We start from the raw sequence: 22,729 nt of genomic DNA, 5'->3' as shown, positions 1-22,729 counted from the left end.
TCGTGCAGGGCTCAAAAGCCTTATAGCCTATAACAAGTACGCTGATTCTGACAACAAAACTACTCCAATATTCTTCTTAGGAAAGAAAGACCTGCTCCTTTTCAACATGAAACACCCTCGTTTCTTACTCAAAAATGAATGGCCACAAAAGGCAAAATAACAAACCGGAAGTGTTCATCGACAGTAAAATATTCCCCATGCTATTCATACATTGGCGCTTCAGCATTTGATCTTCGCCAGCAAAAAAGACCGCTCAACTCTGAATTATGGACACATGGACTAAAGAGCAGTATGGCAAACAAAGAAAAATGAATTCTGACATCAACACTAATCTTCGCGTCATCCTGGCAGAGATATGATTTTCCCTCTGGAATTCGCTAACGGGTAAAATATATACCACTTGTGAAATATACAGCACAGGGCTAAAGCCTGTCCTTAGCTGGGCGAAGTCGATTACGCGAAGTATACTTCACGAAGCTGGCCGCATGAAGCTTTCGTACTGAGTTTTCGGTGAAAAAAAGACTTCACGAAATCGACTTCGAGCTCAGTTAAGGACGGGCTGAAAGCGAAGTTCAAATTGCTGCAGACAAAATTAATACACCCATTATTAAAGTAGAATTTCAACTTACAAAATCATTTGTACTACCTGCGAGCAGAAGCACACAGGCCCTCAAGTGTGAGTAAAGGGCCCACAGCTTGACCTGCGAAGATGGCACGGTGAATTTCACATGGGAAATGCAGAATGCGCACTCCTCGAGTTCTTGAACCATCCATATGTTTTTCTACCGTCCGAAACCTTTCCATTGTTGCTGGCGGTACCTTGCTGTTTTCTTCCCCCTGCCAAGTCAACAGATGGATGTCCGTCAAATGTTGGCGAGTCTTTTTATATTTAGTCAAGTTTTGACTAAATATTTTAACATCGAGGGGGAATCGAAACGAGGGTCGTGGTGTATGTGCGTGCGTGTGTGTGTGTGTCTGTGTGTGTGTGTGTAGAGCGATTCAGACTAAACTACTGGACCGATCTTTATGAAATTTGACATGAGAGTTCCTGGGTATGAAATCCCCGAACGTTTTTTTCATTTTTTTGATAAATGTCTTTGATGACGTCATATCCGGCTTTTCGTGAAAGTTGAGGCGGCACTGTCACGCCCTCATTTTTCAACCAAATTGGTTGAAATTTTGGTCAAGTAATCTTCGACGAAGCCCGGACTTCGGTATTGCATTTCAGCTTGGTGGCTTAAAAATTAATTAATGACTTTGGTCATTAAAAATCTGAAAATTGTAAAAAAAAATAAAAATTTATAAAACGATCCAAATTTACGTTTATCTTATTCTCCATCATTTGCTGATTCCAAAAACGTATAAATCTGTTATATTCGGATTAAAAACAAGCTCTGAAAATTAAATATATAAAAATTATTATCAAAATTAAATTGTCCAAATCAATTTAAAAACACTTTCATCTTATTCCTTGTCGGTTCCTGATTCCAAAAACATATAGATATGATATGTTTGGATTAAAAACACGCTCAGAAAGTTAAAACAAAGAGAGGTACAGAAAAGCGTGCTATCCTTCTTAGCGCAACTACTACCCCGCTCTTCTTGTCAATTTCACTGCCTTTGCCATGAGCGGTGGACTGACGATGCTACGAGTATACGGTCTTGCTGAAAAATGGCATTGCGTTCATTCTGTGAGTTCGACAGCTACTTGACTAAATATTGTATTTTCGCCTTACGCGACTTGTTTGTTGTTGTTGTTGAAGGGATCGCCAGTTTTGAGGCTAATATCATATCGAGCTCTGGAATGGTGATGTTTTTGGGGTGCTTTTGAGGTCCGGTACTCATCTTGGAGTTTTGTTCACTTGCATAGATCTATGAACTAACGTTGGGGTAAAACATGTGTAAACGTGAGAAATGGTTAGCAGATCTTAGCAGACTCCCATAGCGGGTAACCCCCCCCCCCCCACCCTCTGTGCCTCTCTCTCTCTCTCTCTCGGTCGTCAACAGCTGTAGATTACTTGTGTCCATTATGCGCAAACGAGACCGAAGATGAAATTCATTTTGTTTTGAAATGTCCAAAATATGCTGATATTCGTGAGTACTACATACCTGCAAAATATTACAACCGTCCATCAAGCTTTAAACTGGCGCTACTTCTAGCGACACCAAACAGATCAATATTACTTAGACTTGCAACCTTCATCATGAACGCGTTTAAAATACGCAGTGAGTGGGTACAGTGAATATGAGATATTGCACGATCTTGTTTTATGTGTATGCTATTTTTGTTGTTTTTGTCGATTGCTTAAAAAAATAGTAATAATGTTTTGTTTTTTGAAAACGTTAATGTGATGCTATGTATCAGGGATGCAACGATTATGCATATATATAACTGCTTGCAGATTTGCGTGTGAAAGGGCATGTGAAGGGATAGATGGAGGGATGAATAGATGGATGACGGATGAATGGTTGGACAGACAGACGGATGATTAGATGGATGGAGGACAGAGGGACATGAGATGGATAGAAGGATGGATGGATGGATGGATGGATGGTTGGCTGGATGGATGGATGGATGGATGGACGGAAGGATGACAGAGAGACATGAGTGAAGTGCGACAGAGACTGGATTTTGTGCTGATGCATTACTGTCCTTTTTCAAACGTTTTGCTGTTGTAAATGCCTGTTTCCACTGTCGCCATGTCGACTGTCATTACGATGATGATGATTTTTATTATGATTAATATTACTATGATTATTTTTCATGAAGCATGAATGTTGAAACTTTGTACACCCCGAATTGAAATGGGCCCAAGGCCTAATCAATAAACCATCCAGACTCCAGACTCCAGACTCTCTCTCTCTCTCTCTCTCTCTCTCTCTCTCTCTCTCTCTCTCTCTCTCTCTCTCTCTCTCTCTCTTTAAAGTCAAACCAAACCGAAAGTTATAACGTCCCAATTCCAAGGATAGATCTCTTCAAATCAAGCTTAGCCTATTCTGGTAGCGTCCTGTGGAATTCTCTCCCGGAATTTGTGAGAGTCCCAATGAGTCTCAATACTTTCAAAAAACACCTTTAACTGTATTTAATGTTAAAATTACGAAAAATCACAGTGATGGAAGACTTCGTTTAGTTATATTTTCATTTGTCCAAAGCATCAGTGTTCATTATATCCACACAAAAACACTCAAAGCTTTAATAACACATTTACTCATGCATGTGTATTCAGCATTGTTTTCACTACGTTACATATACGACGCTTTATATTTGTGTATATTATTGTAGCAAAGTGCACTTCGCTACCCTAAACACTCTACTCATCGCATAGCGAAACAGCCTTGTGTACAGTACAAACGGGATACCCATCCCATAGCAGACGATACGATGATGCGCGCGCACCTTGCCGGCGCAAATTCTAATACAATACCTTTCTTTATATATCTACCTAACTTCTATCTTTCAAAGTCCCTTTTATCTTTGATACGGTCCTAATTATATTTAGGTTTGCATAGAAGTCACTGATTAGGCTGGATGGCTGCATATTATTGTGTTATTTACGATAATGCTTCGAACTGACCAAAGCGTCACTCTGACCTTGACCGGTTTTCATGTATCGTTGAGAGAAATTGATTCTCACAAACTCATCTTTGTCTTTTCAATCATTGTTTTGTCATTTTTGTATCACTATTACATATCCCGTACCTATGTTGCATATGATTTTAGTTTGTTTATAAGGATTTGGTTGTAATGAGTGATGCTTGGTTCCTCTGCAAAGATTGCTAATTTATGCAGACAGGTACTCGCGCAGGAATTTAGCCGATTCCATTTACTTTCGGACTTTACCGCTTCGTACTAAGTCAATGTATAATTTTCCCCCAAGTAACGCATATCATGATGTTTGTCTAGGGTTCTTCTTTTTATCTGTATGATTTATGAGTTTGTCCATTATTCCAGTTTAGAGAGTTTTGTAATTTTCCGCACTGAAGTTGGTTCAGTGCCTTCACTAGGACCATTGTTTTTGCATCATACTAAATAAATATAAGTTTTTATGAAATGTGATCTATTGCAATGGAAAGCTAAAGGTCGTAGCTTTAATTTGATGTATTGTTTGTTATGATTGGTTATGTATTTGTTTAAATAACGTAGGGTAAAGCAAGTGTAAGAAACACAGATTCCGTGTTTCTGGCCGTATTCAGGCGATTTTTATTCTCGGCGGACGGTGCTTTCTGTGCAGTCCGCGCCGGGGCTATAAGTATAGGCCGGACACCGGCATAAGCATGCATTCGCTCCTAGCAGCTGAACACGACACTACACTTGCTTTGCTGTCTACGGGTTTCGCCTTCGGCCTCTACGTTTCCTTGCATTGTTTTCTTGAATAAAAAGTTGAAACAAGACGCTTGGACTTGGGCTTCGTGTATCTACTACTACATCTACTACTACCCTTTTCACTCCTCCACTACATTTGGCGCTGCGAGCAGGGTACAGAAGCATCAACTGAAAGAAGACAGTACAGGCAAACATGGCGGACGAGGCAAACACCCCCAACCTGCGGCTCTGCAAGCTGAGGCGTTTCACCGGCGAGGGCGACTGCGCCGAGACTTTTATTCAGGAGGCCAAGCTGATCCTGCAGCTACAGACGGTCCCTGCACTTGCTGCAGCGGCATGGATCCTTGGAGCGCTGGACGGAAGGGCTCGACAGGAGGTCATCAGGCGACCAGCAGCAGAGGTCAACACGCCGGCCAAAATTTACGCCATCTTGGAGCAGACGTGGGGCGACCAGCGAGATAGTGTCGCACTGGCTGCCGCTTTCCACAGGCGACAACAGGGTCTCGGCGAGTCCGTTAGCGAGTACGCCAGCCACCTACGCGCTGCGTGGGCCAAGACCAATGCTGCCGAGGCCAACACACTGAACGACAATACGCTGCGCAAGACCTTCGCCACAGGACTCCACCCACAATCCCTGAAGCGTGACATGTGCCGCTTCCTGCGAGAAAAGCCGGCCGCCACCTTCGACGAGGTCACCAGCGAGGCCATGCGATGGATGCGGGAAGATAGCCCTGCTGAAGCAACAGCTGAACAAGTCTTCGCTGCACCGGACCCCTCCATCGCAAGGCTCGAAGCACGCATCGCTGCCCTCACCACGGAGACAGAGTCCCTCAAGCTACAACTGGCGTCACAACCACCACCAGCTGCACCGACGTACCACCATCACCAACAGCAGAACCATCAACCCCAGTGCAACTGGTGTGGCAGAGTCGGCCACCGGGAATCCGACTGCTTCCAGAAACAGCGATACCACAACAAACAGCGGCATCGGCCCCGACCTCAGCAACAACAGCACCAGCAGCAGTCATACCAGCAGCAGGGAAACTTCTAACCCCCGCTGTCACAAAACATTCAGCGGGGGGTAGGAAGAAGAAGACATCACTCACCGGCCAGTGTCCAACTGCCGATATCTCAATCAACGGACGCCCGGCCGAAGCTCTACTCGACACAGGCAGTGAGGTGACGACCGTCACCGACACAAGGGTGGCCCAGCATCTCGCCCACTGCGACATCAGTGCCTGCCATGTCACCCTTCGAGCTGTCAACGGCGCTGAAGTTCCCTACTCCGGGGTCATCGTCGTCGACATCTCCATCCTGGGCCACCTCTGCAAGGATGTTCCAGTCCTTGTCGTCAAGGAGCCTACCGAGCCGTTCATGCAGAACCGCAAGAAGCGACTGCCGGTCTTGGTGGGCATGAACGTCCTTTCAACTTGCCTGCCCCAGATGTCCAACCTCCCTCCTTCCCTGCAAGCTGCTGTCCGGGAAGTTCGACTAGATCGCAACTCAACACGTGGTCTAGCTCGGACTTCCACTCCCTGCTCAATCCCTGCCTACTCCATGGCCACAATCCGGGTTACCAGCAACCAGAGGTACACTCGGCAATTGCTGGCTTCTCCTCTTTCCCATCCCCTTCCTGGCGGTCTGCTGACTGTCCCCACCTTGGTCGCTGGGGACCCCTCCTGCCGGTTCATCAGGATTGCAAACCTCTCTCCTGAGGACAAGACGCTGCCTGCCAGAACGCCGATCGCCACACTGCACGCCACTGACACAGTCGAGAGCCAGTCCGACGTCACCTACAGCGCTACAGTCAACGAGCTAGTCATCTCCACGCAGCGCCTGTCTTCAGGAGACACAAAAACACCGGCACCAGCTCCATTCCATCTGCCAGACTTTGATGGAACCAGCAGCCAGAAGCAACGTCTCGAAGAGCTGCTCAGCAAACGAGCTGACGCGTTCCAGACCACTCCAGCAGACTTGGGCTACTGCGACGCCGTCCACCACAAATTGAGGACGACAGACTCCAAACCTGTCGCCCAGCCTTACCGCCGCATTCCCCCAAACAATTTCAAGGAGGTGCAAGAGCATCTGAAGGAGCTGCTCGACCGCAATATCATCACAGAGAGCCATAGCCCTTACGCTGCCCCAATCGTCATCGTCAGGAAGAAGGACGGCTCCATCCGCCTCTGCGTCGACTACCGCCGGCTCAATTCCAAGACAGTCGGCGACGCCTACCCGCTGCCACGAATCCAGGAGTCCTTCGACGCACTGGTGGGGTCTCAATACTTCTCGACCCTCGACCTGGCCAGCGGCTACCACCAGATTGCGATGGACCCGGCGGACCAGCACAAGACGGCGTTTGTCACCCCCATGGGCCTCTACGAATACACACGCATGCCCATGGGACTCATCTCTGCCCCAGCCACGTTCCAGCGTCTTATGCAGACCACCATGTCAGAGTTCTTGTTCCAGTTCTTGCTCGTCTACCTGGACGACCTCCTCGTCTACTCAAAGACCTTTGACGAGCACCTGGAACACCTCGACCGCCTGCTGGAACGTCTCATCAAGACCGGCCTCAAGATCCGACCAGACAAGTGTCAGTTCCTTCGCCGCCAGGTCACCTATTTGGGCCACACAATTTCGGCAGAGGGCATCAGCTGTGAAGCCGGCAAGGTCGACGCCGTGGTCAACTGGCCTACGCCCACGACCACCACTGAAGTCCGCAGTTTCCTCGGGTTCGCAAGCTATTACCGGCGCTTCATTGCCAAGTTTTCGAAGCTCGCGGGTCCTCTGCACGACCTGGTGGCAGAGGCCGAAAAAGGCACCAAGAAGAAGAAGAAAACAGACCTGAGGCACCTCTGGCAAGACACTCATCAAGCCACTTTCGACGCCATGAAGCGAGCCCTGACCTCGGCCCCAGTCCTTGCCTACGCTGACTTCAAGCAGCCTTTCATCCTGGAGACAGACGCCAGCCACGACGGACTTAGCGCCATCCTCTCCCAAGAACAGGAAGGACGACGCAGAGTCATCGCCTACGCAAGTCGACGATTGCGGCCGACGGAGAAAAACCAGGCTGCATACAGCAGCATGAAGCTGGAATTCCTGGCAATAAAATGGGCAATTTCCGAAAAATTCAGACACTACCTGCTGGGGGCCACATTTACCGTCCTCACGGACAACAACCCGTTGGTCCACTACAAAACGGCCCCCCTCGGAGCTCTGGAGCAGCGCTGGGCAGCCCAACTGGCTCAGTTCAACTTTACGATCAGATACCAGCCAGGGAAAACAAACCCCGCTGACGCCCTCTCCAGGATGCCCCCGTCTTTTCCCTCTCCCACGACGTCCACCTCCCTCCCCCCTGAATTGGCAGCAGCGCAACAAATCTGCTGCGAGCGACAGGCTGCCGCCATCCCAAACGTCGCTCCCGCCTTCCATCATCCAGACACAAAAGCAGAGCCCGAGACAATCTTCCCTCGGCTGTCGTCCACAGAACTACAACGGCTTCAGAGGGAAGACAGCACCATCGGGCCTGTTTTAACGACCTGGCCCACCAAACCTGCCACAGGCCAAGACCGTCAGCTGCGCAGCCTTGTACAACAGCACGACCGTCTCTATCTGAGAGATGGCGTCCTCTATAGAAAGGTAACTGACTCCATCCACGGGCCCCAGTTCCAGCTCGTCCTGCCGTCAACACTCCGTCCAGATGTCCTAGCCATGCTACACGACAACATGGGTCATCAGGGCTACGACAGAACCATGCAACTTCTTCGGTCCCGGGTCTACTGGCCAGCAATGTACAGCCAGGTGAAGCAGTACCTCGACAACTGTCAGCGCTGCTGTATGGGTCGTCTCCCCTCGACGACCCACACCACTTCTACGCCTCTGCTGGCCAGCCGCCCTCTTCAGGTCCTCGCCGTGGACTTCACCAAGCTAGAAATTGCCAGCGACAACCGCGAGAACGTCCTCGTCCTCACTGATGTCTTCAGCAAGTTCACACAGGCGATTCCCACCAGGAATCAAGAAGCTGCGACGGTGGCGAAAGTCCTGGTCAACAACTGGTTCCAGCGCTTCGGGGTTCCGGAGCGAATCCACAGTGACCAGGGCAGAGACTTTGAATCCAAACTCATAAAGGAACTCTGCGACATGTACGGCATCAAAAAGAGTCGCACCACACCGTATCATCCGCAAGGCAACGGCCAGTGCGAACGGTTTAACAGGTCAATGCATAACCTGTTACGCTCCCTGCACCACGAGCAGAAGACCAGGTGGCCCCTTCATCTCCCGGAGCTGGTCCAGGCCTACAACAACACACCCCATGCGTCCACGGGCTTCGCACCACACTTCCTGCTCTTCGGGCAACAACCCAGGCTGCCCGTTGACGACATGTTGGGCTTCCCAGCCCCAGCAGCCAGCGGCACCATCGACTGGGTGCGGCAACATCGCCTGCGTTTGACAGAGGCTCATCAGAAGGCCTTTGACCACCTTCAACAGGCGGTGGTCAAGAGGACAGCGCTCACTGACAGACGCGCTGCAGACCACGGCCTCAACGTTGGCGACCACGTCTACCTGCGGAACCGGGTCCTGGGGCGCAACAAAATCCAGGACTATTGGAAGCCAGACATCTACAGAGTGACCTGCCGCGTCGCTGAACATCAGCACGTCTACCTCGTCGCGCCTTTAGCTGGTGGCGCGGAGCGAGCGGTCAATAGAAAGGACTTGCTGCCAGCCTCCGAGACTCTTGACAATCAAGACGAGGATACACCGTCTTCGGCTACCTCAGTGCCGAGTGAAACAGACTCTGAGAGTGACAGTGATGACGAACTCTGGATCACACTTCCAAGGCCCAGACCTGCGGCTCTTGCGGGTCCGGCTGTGGTTGCTGTGCCTCCTCCTGCACCTGTTGCTCAACCGGTACCAGCACCTCGCCGGTCACAACGAATTGCTTGCATGCAAGGTAACAATTAACTTGATTTTATTTTTTGAATGATCGTTTACTCGGTAGGCTGAATTTGACTGATTCAGCTAAAGAACAATTCTACTAGTACTAGCATTCAACTGGGCTAAATAATGTTTTGCACATAAAACTCGCGAGTGTATCGTAACCCATGTGTATCGTTGAGATTTTTTCCCCGTTTTCATCACATAATATTTCTGGAGATCAGTAAGGTCTGAATAGTAGTCGGTTAAAAGTCCAAAGTTAAGCCCTCAGTGCCATTGGCCCGTAAAGCTACCTATTTACGATTTAGGCGCAGAAACCCCCACAATTGATGAACGGGAATTAGGTTGACATATATTTTGGGTAATGAACTCGTATCTAACTCATGACGTGGTGATATAGTAAGATGCCTTTACTGTAAAGCCGTGAGCGAGAGTTTTTGTGAGTGTTGAGCTTGTGCATACAAGAACACACATTGAAAGAGAAATCCTATATTATCAACTAAACGGATTGGTGGGGATGAAGGTTGCATTTTTGTATGGTTTTGTGTTACTTTTTCTCAGTGGAGAAAATTTGATAATTGTAGCAATGTTTTCCCATGAAATTCCTGATTGTTTGCACTTTTATGTTTTTGACGCAGTACTTTGATCATATGTGAGACACTTTGTAAAATGCAGGCCTCACTTTTGATTTAGCAAAGCTGGTACTGATCACGAGAACATGTTTTTGTAACTGTCGATTTTCTCAGTAACATGTGTGAAAGTCATAGGCAAAGTTTTCGCAATTTTTCTCTTTTTGAATAATCTAAGATGGTTTGATAAATTCAGCCCTTAGGCTTTCCTGTTTTCTTAAAATCAGCGCGGCCGCTGATATGTAAAAGAGTTGGGGGGGATGTAGCAAAGTGCACTTCGCTACCCTAAACACTCTAATCATCGCATAGCGAAACAGCCTTGTGTACAGTACAAACGGGATACCCATCCCATAGCAGACGATACGATGATGCGCGCGCACCTTGCCGGCGCAAATTCTAATACAATACCTTTCTTTATATATCTACCTAACTTCTATCTTTCAAAGTCCCTTTTATCTTTGATACGGTCCTAATTATATTTAGGTTTGCATAGAAGTCACTGATTAGGCTGGATGGCTGCATATTATTGTGTTATTTACGATAATGCTTCGAACTGACCAAAGCGTCACTCTGACCTTGACCGGTTTTCATGTATCGTTGAGAGAAATTGATTCTCACAAACTCATCTTTGTCTTTTCAATCATTGTTTTGTCATTTTTGTATCACTATTACATATCCCGTACCTATGTTGCATATGATTTTAGTTTGTTTATAAGGATTTGGTTGTAATGAGTGATGCTTGGTTCCTCTGCAAAGATTGCTAATTTATGCAGACAGGTACTCGCGCAGGAATTTAGCCGATTCCATTTACTTTCGGACTTTACCGCTTCGTACTAAGTCAATGTATAATTTTCCCCCAAGTAACGCATATCATGATGTTTGTCTAGGGTTCTTCTTTTTATCTGTATGATTTATGAGTTTGTCCATTATTCCAGTTTAGAGAGTTTTGTAATTTTCCGCACTGAAGTTGGTTCAGTGCCTTCACTAGGACCATTGTTTTTGCATCATACTAAATAAATATAAGTTTTTATGAAATGTGATCTATTGCAATGGAAAGCTAAAGGTCGTAGCTTTAATTTGATGTATTGTTTGTTATGATTGGTTATGTATTTGTTTAAATAACGTAGGGTAAAGCAAGTGTAAGAAACACAGATTCCGTGTTTCTGGCCGTATTCAGGCGATTTTTATTCTCGGCGGGCGGTGCTTTCTGTGCAGTCCGCGCCGGGGCTATAAGTATAGGCCGGACACCGCCATAAGCATGCATTCGCTCCTAGCAGCTGAACACGACACTACACTTGCTTTGCTGTCTACGGGTTTCGCCTTCGGCCTCTACGTTTCCTTGCATTGTTTTCTTGAATAAAAAGTTGAAACAAGACGCTTGGACTTGGGCTTCGTGTATTCTACTTCTACTACCCCTTCCACTCCTCCACTACATTATGTAATGTGTAAATATTCATATGTTGTTGTTTTTCTCTACCTTTTTTTCTTTGTTAATGTCCGTGTAAATATGTGATTAGATTAGTCTCCCCTCTTGGCGAGGGCTGGTTGCAAAAAAGCTCGTTGTATTGCTTATGCCACAACCCTCGAAAAATTTGATTTGATTTGATTTGATTTGATTTGATTTGATTTGATCTCTCTCTCTCTCTCTCTCTCTCTCTCTCTCTCTCTCTCTCTCTCTCTCTCTCTCTCTCTCTCTCTCTCTCTCTCTCTCCTGTCTTGCCGTTTATGCAATTTTGTTGTTGTATTTTTTCGACTTCATGCACCAATTTCGTATGTCTACAAATGGTAAAAATCAATTCAATGATTACAACAATAAACAATAAACCATCCATCCATCCATCTGTCTGTGTGTCTGTGTATTTGTGTGTCTGTCTCTGTTTGTCTCTCTGAGCCTTTTCTCTCTCTCTCTCTTGCGCTATCTCTCAGTCTTTCTCTCTCTCTGCCTCCTTCTCTCTCTCTCTATTTTTCTCTCGGTCTGTCTCTGGCTATTTCTCTTTGTCAGTCTCTCTCTGACTTCTCTCTCTCTCTCTCTTTCTCTATCTCTCTCTCTTTCTCCCTATCTCTGTCTCTGTTTCTGTCTCTTTGTCTGACTCTCTCAGCCCACCCCCACTCTCTCTCTCTCTCTCTCTCTCTCTCTCTCTTTGTCCCTCCCCTCCCGCCTCGCTCTCTGACATTTCCTTTGTCTTAGGGCGAAGTGACCGGTCACCAGATGGACGTTAATTAGAGGCAGAGGGTACCCCAGACCAAACCACTCTCAGCAAACGGTCTGCAGGTCAGTGGTTCTGGCCATTGGTCAAGCATTGTTGAGCAGACTGACCGCATTAATACCATCCTTTCTACTGACCCACACCAATTATCTCTAACGAGCTCAGCATTCTCCGAAACCGTGGTGGGTGGGAGAGACTGGGTCGGTGTGGGCAAAGAGCCTTCCCTGTGTGGGTGTGTGGAGTGGAGGGGAGGTGGGGGTTAGGGAGGGGGATGGGTGGGGGGTGGGGGGTGGGGGGTTAGTGGCGGAGACTTAGCGGTCGGTTTAGCGGCCTCGAACCCAACTGAATCAGTGTAGGAAATTCATGTTGGATGGTCAAGTTCAGTACCGTGATTTCACATGTTGCCTCAAAATACGAACAGTATTCTGAACAAGTGCATGAATTTCTGAACAACACAGCAGATGATCTCCATAAAAAAACCCAACAATTTTCTGTCTTTCTTCCCATATCCCTACCCCCACACCTCCCCCGCCTCCCCCACCTCCCGGCCAACAAATAAACCCACCCACCAAGATCACACCGGAAGAAGCGCCATCTCTTCAGACAAGAGAGATACCCATCCTACCCGAATTTTAATTGATGGGCTTGGTGACCTTCAAGCTTCACGGATGGTGATGTTCTGACTGACGACGGGAACAACTGCTCTCGTACTTCACTCGTACGTTTGTTACCGCCGGAAATTAACGGTCGAGATTTTCACCGTCCACCGTGACCTTTTTCAACTTCGGCGGCCTTATATTTAGTTTTTTCCGTCTCAGTTTTGAGTTTGACAGACGGATGGGAAACTACCCTACAAAAAAAAGGAAAGGAAAAACCCTGCACCCAGCCTATTAGCTTGTTTTCTTATTTCAACTTTGACGTGGGAAACAGGGTGGAAAATAGACCCCCAAAAACTACACATTCACACTTAAATTTCCCCTCACTTTTCGACGGAAAAATAAAAGAACAAACTATAAAAGAGAAAGGGAGGTCATTCCATGCGTCTGTGTCTGTGTCTATGCAGTGGAACCCCCCGTTTAAGCCCCCCCCCCCCCCCCCCAATTTAGAACCCCCTCCCTTTTAAGACCCTGTGTCATCAGACTTTCTGTTCACAACCTCTGTATATTTACCCCCATTTTAAGACTCCCTCCTTTTAAAGACCAGATTTTTGGAGGTCTTAAAATGGGGGTTTCACTGTATCCGAAAAGTACCAAAGGATCAGTAGACTAAGCAGAGGAAACCCTTGCTCATTAACCCACTGGCCCAGAAACACGTCCGTCAATGTCTATCTCTGATCAGACGCGGCTGGTGTTTCTTGCACTGACCCCGGCAGATTTGGCATTGAACCCATTTCCACCAACAGACCAAGCAAATATACTTGCCAGCTCTGGGGTAAATAAATGTAGCGCGTGTGCGGTATTTCCTCCAATGTTGTACACGTAGGCTGATTCCGATTGTCTTCTAAATATTGTGATGTACTGAGAGTGGTCACGCCCATAAGTCTGTTTGTTTCATTTCATTTTCAGTTTAGGGAATTCCACAGGATACCGATTATTTTTAATTCTTTTCAGCCTTCTCTCTCTCTTTCTCTCTCTCTCTTTCTCTCTCTCTCTCTCACACACACACACACACACACACACACACACAAACACACACACACGCGCGCACACACACACACATACGTACACACACATACATACACACACGCACGCACGTTCGCCCGAATGCGCACGCACACACACACACACACACATACATACACACACACACACATACATACACACCTAGATATCCCCACCACCTACACCTCTCCCCACACCCCCTCCGCACGTGCAACTCTAAATACAAATATGAAGCGATTGTTTAGAGCAACCATCTAATATGCGCAAGGATGCAAAGGTGAATAGGCCAATTAAGATAATTTGTCCTACTTCACCCAATCGGCCTCTTCTCTCTCCACAAACCCCCCACCAGCCCACCCCACCCTCTTCCTATTGCCCGCCTTATCTCCTCTTGTTCAGAATGTCTGCATGAATGTAAATTTTCCATGGCTTGTACTTTCCACTGCCGTGGTGAATGACAGTTATGAGACAGTGCTGACACTATCTAGCGGTCATCAGCACGTGCTGTATATCCCCCCCCCCCTCCCTTCCGCGCCCTATCTCGAATCACGCCTACTTTCTCTCACTTTCAAGCACACAAACACACATACAGGCACACATACAGGCACACATACACACACACATACACACACACACACACACACACGCACACACACACACACACACAGTCACACACATACATACACACACACACCCCCGTCCCTATCACTTCCACTATATGCACAGATTATTTAATATAGGCCCCTATCAAACTTTTGATGTGAGTCTTCGTAGATTGAATGAAACTGTCTACGACGACGGACACAAAAACGCTTGGTACTAATTCCTCGATCGATAATTTCAATTGACTTTAACAGAAAAAAGAATATTAATTCTTTTGGAATCAGAAGAAAGGAAGAAAGAACAGAACAGAAACAAATAGGAAGAAAAATGTGTGGAATACAAAGAGTTGATTTGTTATGATGATACTTTCTGTTTACGTCTGTTTACCGATTCAATATATATTTTTTTCTACAACGCAATAATAACATTCGAGCGGGGTTGCTGCAGAAGTCAACTGATTATGATTAAAACAATCATATCAGCCATAAAAGACTGAATGAACTGACTGAAGTTTTGCTCAAGACAGAAAACATTTCGCGAGACATTATTTTATGGATCAAAATTTGGCAGAAAACGCTGATTCGGTGAGCTCGTGCAGTTCAGCTAATGACTTTATTAAAAAAAAAGTTGTACTCCATTGATACTGTTAATGTTCACAAACAAAACTACTGCCAAAAACGCAGCCACGAGAAACTGTTTACCGTGCCTCTGCCTTGCTTACAAGACGCAGCAGACAAATTAACACAACCCACTTTCTTTTCATTGTGCACTCTTCTGTTCGTGGAGATATCTTTCGTCAATCAGACAGACGGAAAGGGAAGCAGCAAGGGCGCATGACATTTTCACCGGAAGTTGGGGTTCCACTTTTCATTGATGTGCACTAAGGCAAGCAGAAAAAGCCCCGCCATGGGGGAAATAGAAACGACTGCTAAAGGAGATTGAGTTATGGGCTGTTTTATCAAGGTCTTCCTTGTGTTTTGTCGGCTCTATTTTGGGCTTCAGCATTGCATCTTTGTGCTGACTTTGCGGGACTTTGTATGTGTGTGTGTGTGTGTGTGTGTGTGTGTGTGTGTGTGTGTGTGTGTGTGTGAGTGTGTGTGTCTGTCTGTGTGTGTGTGTGTGTCTGTCTGTCTGTGTGTGTGTGTGTGTCTGAGTGTGTGTGTGTGTGTGTGTGTGTGTGTGTATGTGTGTGTATGTGTGTGTGTGTGTGTGTGTGTGTGTGTGTGTGTTTTGTGTCTGTCTATCTGTCTGTCTGTCAAGGTCTTCCTTGTGTTTTGTCGGCTCTATTTTGGGCCTCAGCATTGCACCTTTGTGCTGATTTTTGCGGCGTGACTTTGTGTGTGTGTGTGTGTGTGTGTGTGTGTGTGTGTGTGTGTGTGTGTGTGTGTGTGTGTTTGTATGTGTATGAGTGTGCGTGTGCGCTCTCCCACCTCTCTCTCCCCCCTCTCTCTCTCTCTCTCTCTGCCCCCATCCCCCTCTCTCTGTAACTCGGCTTGTCAAACACTTGGCACAAGCTCGAAACATTCATTTACACTCTACTGACTTCCCTGCTGTATCAAAGAACATCGGATAAACATCGTGCGTAAGTTTACAAATCTGACAAAGTTGTTTCGGTTCGTGATTGCCTTTCTCAATTCGTCTTCCGCACTCTGTCGACCCGGCCTGTATTACAACAAGCGTTATCAAGCATTGTTATCCGTTGCCACGTGTTCAAATATTTGCACGTTCGCTAAGAATTTCGCTCAGGGGGAAAGATGTATCATCTGCTCCGTGAACCTAGATTCCAAGGTACCCGTGTGCAGTAATCCATACGGAGCTTGTCTTGATACCGAGGATGAGGGAAGTAGACACATTGAAATGACGTCATTAAGGACCCCGGGACGTCTAACTCTTACGTCATAGTGGTTGTTGAGGGCAACAAGTACAGTAACAGTCTTATCACAACTATATCTTAATTCATGTTATACACAGTATGGCGAATGACAGTACAATTATGTTTGTAAGCACGAATACTCTCTCTGCACGGTTTTCCAGAACAAGTGAACGTCATAACCGATAGAATCAGATGACATTTCAATGCAGTATATATACATAATTAAGTGCAAACGTGAACAGAACTTGGACAGGAGATACAGAATTGGTCAATGCGGTGCCAACAACTATTATACTTGCTTTAAAGTGTACTTTTATCCCTTGTTCAAGTTTTCATGCATACCGTCGGAATTTGAAGTGAGGTCTTTCTCTTTAAAACTAGCTAAATAATAGTAGGCCTATACTGGTGCCCTCTACTCTCAATGCCAGGGAGTTTCCCGCATAGAGGAAGCGTAAATATGACAGCAATTTCATAGTCACACCAGGGCCAACAATGACCTCTGTGAAGCCGGCTCTGGTTCACAGAGACTGAAAGGCAACACGGAAATGAGGGTCTGTTTGGTAGTCTTTATGATGCACTTACACTAACGTTCCCATGGACCTCACAGTGAGTATGTGAGTAGACGTTTGGTGGAGCAGCCTCTGTTCTCCCATTCTGTTTGAAATACAACTCTGCACTCCCAGTCTCATAAACAGAAGACGGAAAGGAAAGTACGAGAGAAAGAAGGGAAGAATGACGTTAAAACATGGACACAAAAGAAAAGAAACAGAACAAAAACAGAAAGACAAAATAATGACTGGAAAAGGAAGAAAGGATCGACATAAACAAGCAGCAGTTAAAAACCATACAATCAAATGACCCGGAGAAAAAGACAGACAGACGGACGGACGGACGGACGGACAGGCTGACAGACAAGCAGACAGACAGACAATCAGAAAGAAAGAAAGAAAGAAAGGATGGAAGAAAAGAAAGAAAGAAAAAAAGAAAGAAAGAAAAATAAAAGCAAAACAAAAGAAATGACAAACAATACGAACACCTTATAAACAAAACAATTAAGCACAGTCTGCTCATACATAGCAATTACGATGTTTTCAGTCACGGCAATATAATCTTAATGTGCAATCACAACCTACCTGCAAGTGCGTAACACCTTTCCGTAGGAAACATATGACAACGAATACTGCTAGGCCACGCAGACGACGACGACGATGATGACGATGACGACGACAACTCCACGACCTGCTGAGTCCTTAAGCCCACCATCCGGCCCACCTCCTCTCGGGCAAGTTCACACAACGGACGACAAGGAAGGGGCAAGGGTGCCCGCCCACCCTGGCCCACAACCGCCGGGCAAGGAGGCAGGTATAACGTGCACAGAAACTGTGTCACGAGGTCACTCGAAGAACTGCTCGCAGGCAGCGAGTCCCGGACTGTTTGGAGCTCCGTTAAGGCCTGCTCCAATGTGTAGTGTCCGTAAAGGTTGGGAAGGGTGATCCCGTGTCTCCAGCTAGGACCAGAGCCGCAAGGTCCGGGGTTCTCCACAACCAGACACCGGCTGCCGTGACTCGGAGGAACTTGAATAGGGATGGGGCCGTTGCTGGGAAGATCCTGAAAGTTTTGGTCATGGGTGGGTGGGTTTGCAGGACGCTCACGGTTGCCGAGGGAACTAGTCGCGAGAGGAGAGAGCTGGTTATGGTTGAGTGAACCAGGGGACAGATGATGGGTGGGGTTGTTTTTGGGAAGCTCGCGCTTGACCAGTGGCTCGTGGACAGGGTTGGACACGGCCAGGCTGACCAGAGTGACCACGATGACCACAAGGACAGCGGCCACCATCGTCATGCGGATGACACGCGGCATCCTGGGGAAGGAGAGGGTCAAGGTGCACAGAGCAGGGGGGTAGGTCCACGGAGGGGCTGATGACGGGGCGTTTCTCAGCTTCTGGCCGCGCTGCGTCACGGTTCTGCCTTCCACGATGACGTCACAACGAGAAGTTGGCTTAGCCGCGCTGTACAGGCATCTCCATTCCAACGGACACACAGCAAGCTCCGCCTTCAATTATTGGCACATTTTCACACTGTCGATTACTGAAAAACAATCACAGAAACACCAGCCCCGGTGGTTACAGACACAAAAAGCAACATCCCCTGCGCAATTAGCCTTCAAGAGAAGCTAACTCCATCACGGACAACTAAAAACACCCGTTTCACTCTCAGTTAATCTTACGTTCACCACCGCAGTGAGTTGCGCTATCCACGTCATAATGGCAACAGGCGAGCCTTTATCTCGCGCGACAGTTTCCCAAGGACATTACAACGGCCGACAGGAAGAAACACGACGATAATCCAGCGACCCGCAGAGTAGCAACACAAGTGATAGCGCCATCAAATCTGTGGGCAGCGTGATTTTGCCTCGCGCGCGCACACCCGCTTTAATCGGAACTGCGCCTTACTACGCAGCGAAGAAGCAGGAACAGGACACTAAAAGCGCTAAACCGAACGGACAGAGGATAGAGAGAGGCTCTAGTTTTTAGTGGTACGGCGAATCCACGGCTTTGTACCATAGCAGCGTGTATGATGAAGTGAATGAAAAGACTGCCCTCCCCCCCCCCTCCCCCCCCCCCCTACAAAGATCTTACACTGCTACACTAGGAGTAGAAGATCTTTGGCCAACACCCTGGGAATGGGGGTAGCCTACTGCCTACACACAGTTCTATCAAAGTTTTTGTTTGTTTTTGTTCTATCAATGTAGCAGTAGAACGGTTTTGCTTATCCCTAGATCCCGGACTGCAGAAAAGACTCGAGTATGTTTTTGGTTTCCGCGTCGAAGGCCTGATCTTATCAGGTGCGCGGTTTTCTAGTTTTCTTTGTGTGTTCCTTTGACTGCTTCTATTTCACTTTGTCTTTGTGTGTTCATTTGACTGCTTCCATTTCACTTTTGTCTTTGTGTGTTCAGTTGCCGACTGCTGCTGTTTCCATTGTGTCCGTCTATGTGTTCATTTGACTGCTGCTGTTTGACTTTTGTCTTTGTGTGTTCATTTGGCTGCTGCTGTTTCAGTTTTGTCTTTGTGTGTTCATTTGACTGCTTATGTTTCAGTTTTGTCTTTGTGTGTTCATTTGACTGCTTCTATTTCACCTTTGTATTTGTTAGTTCATTTGACTGCTTCTGTTTCAGTTTTGTCTTTGTGTGTTCATTTGACTGCTTCCGTTTCACTTTTCACTTTGTGTTCGTTTGGTCAATGCACCTACGGTTCTTGTGTGTGTGACGAATGTAGGTTTTTCAAGTCCATTTCTTTTTAATTGTAGGCTACGAACATTTGTTCCGTCTGTGAATCTCTCCAACCTTCGAAATGCGTGTACCAACACTGACTGAAACGGCACTTGTCCGACTTCAAACGAACGAACAAACGAACTTTATTTTAGAAAGAGAGAGAGAGAGAGAGAGAGAGAGAGAGAGAGAGAGAGAGAGAGAGAGAGAGAGAGAGAGAGAGAGAGAGAGAGAGAGACTGAAACTGAAACTGAAACTGAACTTTATTACCAAAGGATAGAGGTTTTAGGCAAAGCCTAATCTTACAACCTACAGAGAGAGAGAGAGAGAGAGAGAGAGAGAGAGAGAGAGAGAGAGAGAGAGAGAGAGAGAGAGAGAGAGAGAGAGAGAGAGAGAGAGAGAGAACGAACAAACGAACGAACAAACGAACTTTAGTTTACAGAGAGAGAGAGAGACAGAGAGAGAGAGACAGAGAGAGAGAGAGAGAGAGAGAGAGAGAGAGAGAGAGAGATACATAGACAGCGAGAAAGAGAGAGAGAGACAGGGCGGTGTGAGTCGGGATGTGGGGTGGGGGGGGGGGGGGGGGGGCATGGTAACAGATATGCACACAAGGGCTATCAAAGCAGGCCGGCAGAGAGCGTGAGATAAAACATGAAAGAAGTGCATACAGTGCGACGTGCAGCTCCTGTGCGACACGCCCTGCACGTGCCGCTCGCTTAAAACCACAGGCACATGACACTAGTTTGATAATAATTCAGACACATGCACAGACACAGAAACAAACACTCAGACAAACAGACAGACAGACACAGACAGACACAGACAGACACACACACACACACACACACACACACACACACACACACACACACACACACACACACACACAGACCCGCATAGACACATGTACGCGTGCACACGGACAAACCGCGTGCACAAACCATTTACGAAACGCTTCAATAATATTATTACACTCGCATTTGAATTCGTATGCAATATTTATTTCGCAGTTTGCAAGAAAAATCAAAAGCAACAAAACAAACATACAAACAAGCAGAACAACATGTTTGGAGACATTCAACCTACTATATGAACAATAAATTTAAAAGCACATGACAAAATAAATGAAGTGAACTATTTGATGCTCTTATGACCGAGGTTCTGAATTATTTTCAAATCGTATGACACAAAAACCGTTTAGCAGATTGGTAAAGTCATATCCCGGAATATGAACTGTCAAATACTTCCTAGACCATAACATGACATTTTTTTCTGCCTCGATTGTACAAGGGATATACAACCTTACAACCTTAGTCAGTTATTGGCAAGCTGAACAAAGATTACTTCCCTTACCACTGATCTCAAAATGTTTAGATCAGTGTACCCTTACACAGCAAAGGGGAGTAATCTTTGTTCAGCTTGCGAAAGAGGTTACGAGTAAGTATAGGTTGTATCCCTTGTACAGTTGAACTGCCAAACGTTTACTGATTTGCAAAAGGCGAAGCTCACATGACATTAATTTTTTTGTGTAGCGGCTTTGTTGGACTAAACAAGGGACGCAACCAATTTTAATCTCCTGCCCAAGTAGGTGAATATTACTTCCCTCAAACGATTTTTCTTGCGAAGCTCGCCATCTCAGTTGATATGTTTACGCTCTTATGGGCTAATAAGATCACTGCTGTGACTTGAACCTAGACAATGCACAAAAACAACAACCCAGTCTGCCTGCTTCCTCTAAAGATTTCACTCGCGCCCGTCGATTTTAAAACACTAAATTCAGAATTTGTTTTAGAAATTTTAGAAAAATGTCCCATTACTCACAGAATACAGCCAAGCTGGTGTTTTTACATTTAGTCAAGTTTTGACTAAATGTTTTAACGTAGAGGGGGGAATCGAGACGAGGGTCGTGGTGTATGTGCGTGTGTGTGTGTGTGTGTCTGTCTGTGTGTGTGTGTGTGTGTGTGTAGAGCGATTCAGACTAAACTACTGGACCGATCTTTATGAAATTTGACATGAGAGTTCCTGGGTATGAAATCCCCGAACGTTTTTTTCATTTTTTTGATAAATGTCTTTGATGACGTCATATCCGGCTTTTCGTGAAAGTTGAGGCGGCACTGTCACGCCCTCATTTTTCAACCAAATTGGTTCAAATTTTGGTCAGGTAATGTTCGACGAAGCCCGGACTTCGGTATTGCATTTCAGCGTGGTGGCTTAAAAATTAATTAATGACTTTGGTCATTAAAAATCTGAAAATTGTAAAAAAAATATGTTTTTTATAAAACGATCCAAATTTACGTTTATCTTATTCTCCATCATTTGCTGATTCCAAAAACATATAAATATGTTATATTCGGATTAAAAACAAGCTCTGAAAATTAAATATATACTGTTCAAAAAAAGAAACGCATAGTTGCTATTTGCCAAATTTGTTTTATTTTTCGAAAAAATTAACAGAAAATCCAATATTTAGATTATTTGTTTGAAATTTGGTATGGACACAGTTGAATGCACACACAGTTCATTTGCATCTTCAAATCAATCAGTGAATCAATACGATTGGGTGCCGAGGCTGTCAAGTCAGTAGGGGGTGTGACTGCCTTGAGCAGCAACAACTGCCCGGCACCTTCTGGGCACGGACTGGATCAGATGCCGGATATCTTGCTGTGGGATGGTGTCCCACTCCTCCTGAAGTGCCTGCAATAGATCGCGGTGATTTGCCGGCGCTTCTTCTCGCCTGCGCACACGTCTGTCCAATTCATCCCAGAGGTGTTCTATCGGGTTCATGTCTGGCGACATGGATGGCCAGGGAAGCACCTGGACATGGTGGTCGGTGAGGAACTGGGTGGTGAGTCGTGCTGTGTGCGGGCGAGCGTTGTCCTGCTGGAATATGGCATCCTGGTCAGCCAGAAGAGGAAGGGCGTGTGGGCGCAGAATTTCCTCCACGTATCGCTGGGCAGTTATGCGCCCTTGGACGTGCACCAGGGTGCTCCTTCCAGCGGTATTGATCGCCCCCCACACCATGACGCCTCCACCACCATGAACGGGTGCCTCATCCACACAGTTGGGCGCGTAACGTTCGTTTACTCTCCGGTAGACCCTCCTCCGACCATCATGTCGCTGGAGCAGGAAGTAGGACTCGTCGCTGAACCACACGTGTCTCCAGTGATTCCGGACGGTCCAGCGAAGGTGCTGGTTGCCCCACTGCCCTCGGTTCTGGCGATGGCGGCGGGTGA

At 46.6% G+C, this 22,729-nt stretch overlaps 1 protein-coding gene across 1 annotated transcript in view; it reads right to left on the bottom strand.

Moving 5' to 3' along the window:
* The window catches only part of LOC138960134 (uncharacterized), a 102,699-nt gene extending 84,059 nt beyond the window's left edge, over positions 1 to 18,640 (bottom strand). The window contains exon 1 of the mRNA XM_070331887.1: positions 17,366 to 18,640. Coding sequence (XP_070187988.1) covers positions 17,366 to 18,089 — 724 coding nt within the window. The 5' untranslated portion in view covers positions 18,090 to 18,640. The remainder of the gene's footprint in view (positions 1 to 17,365) is intronic.
* Positions 18,641 to 22,729: the final 4,089 nt, after the last annotated feature.

This window comes from Littorina saxatilis, linkage group LG2 (genome assembly GCF_037325665.1).
Source record: "Littorina saxatilis isolate snail1 linkage group LG2, US_GU_Lsax_2.0, whole genome shotgun sequence".
NCBI lineage: Eukaryota > Metazoa > Mollusca > Gastropoda > Littorinimorpha > Littorinidae > Littorina > Littorina saxatilis.
This window is presented reverse-complemented; position numbering and strand designations above follow the sequence as displayed.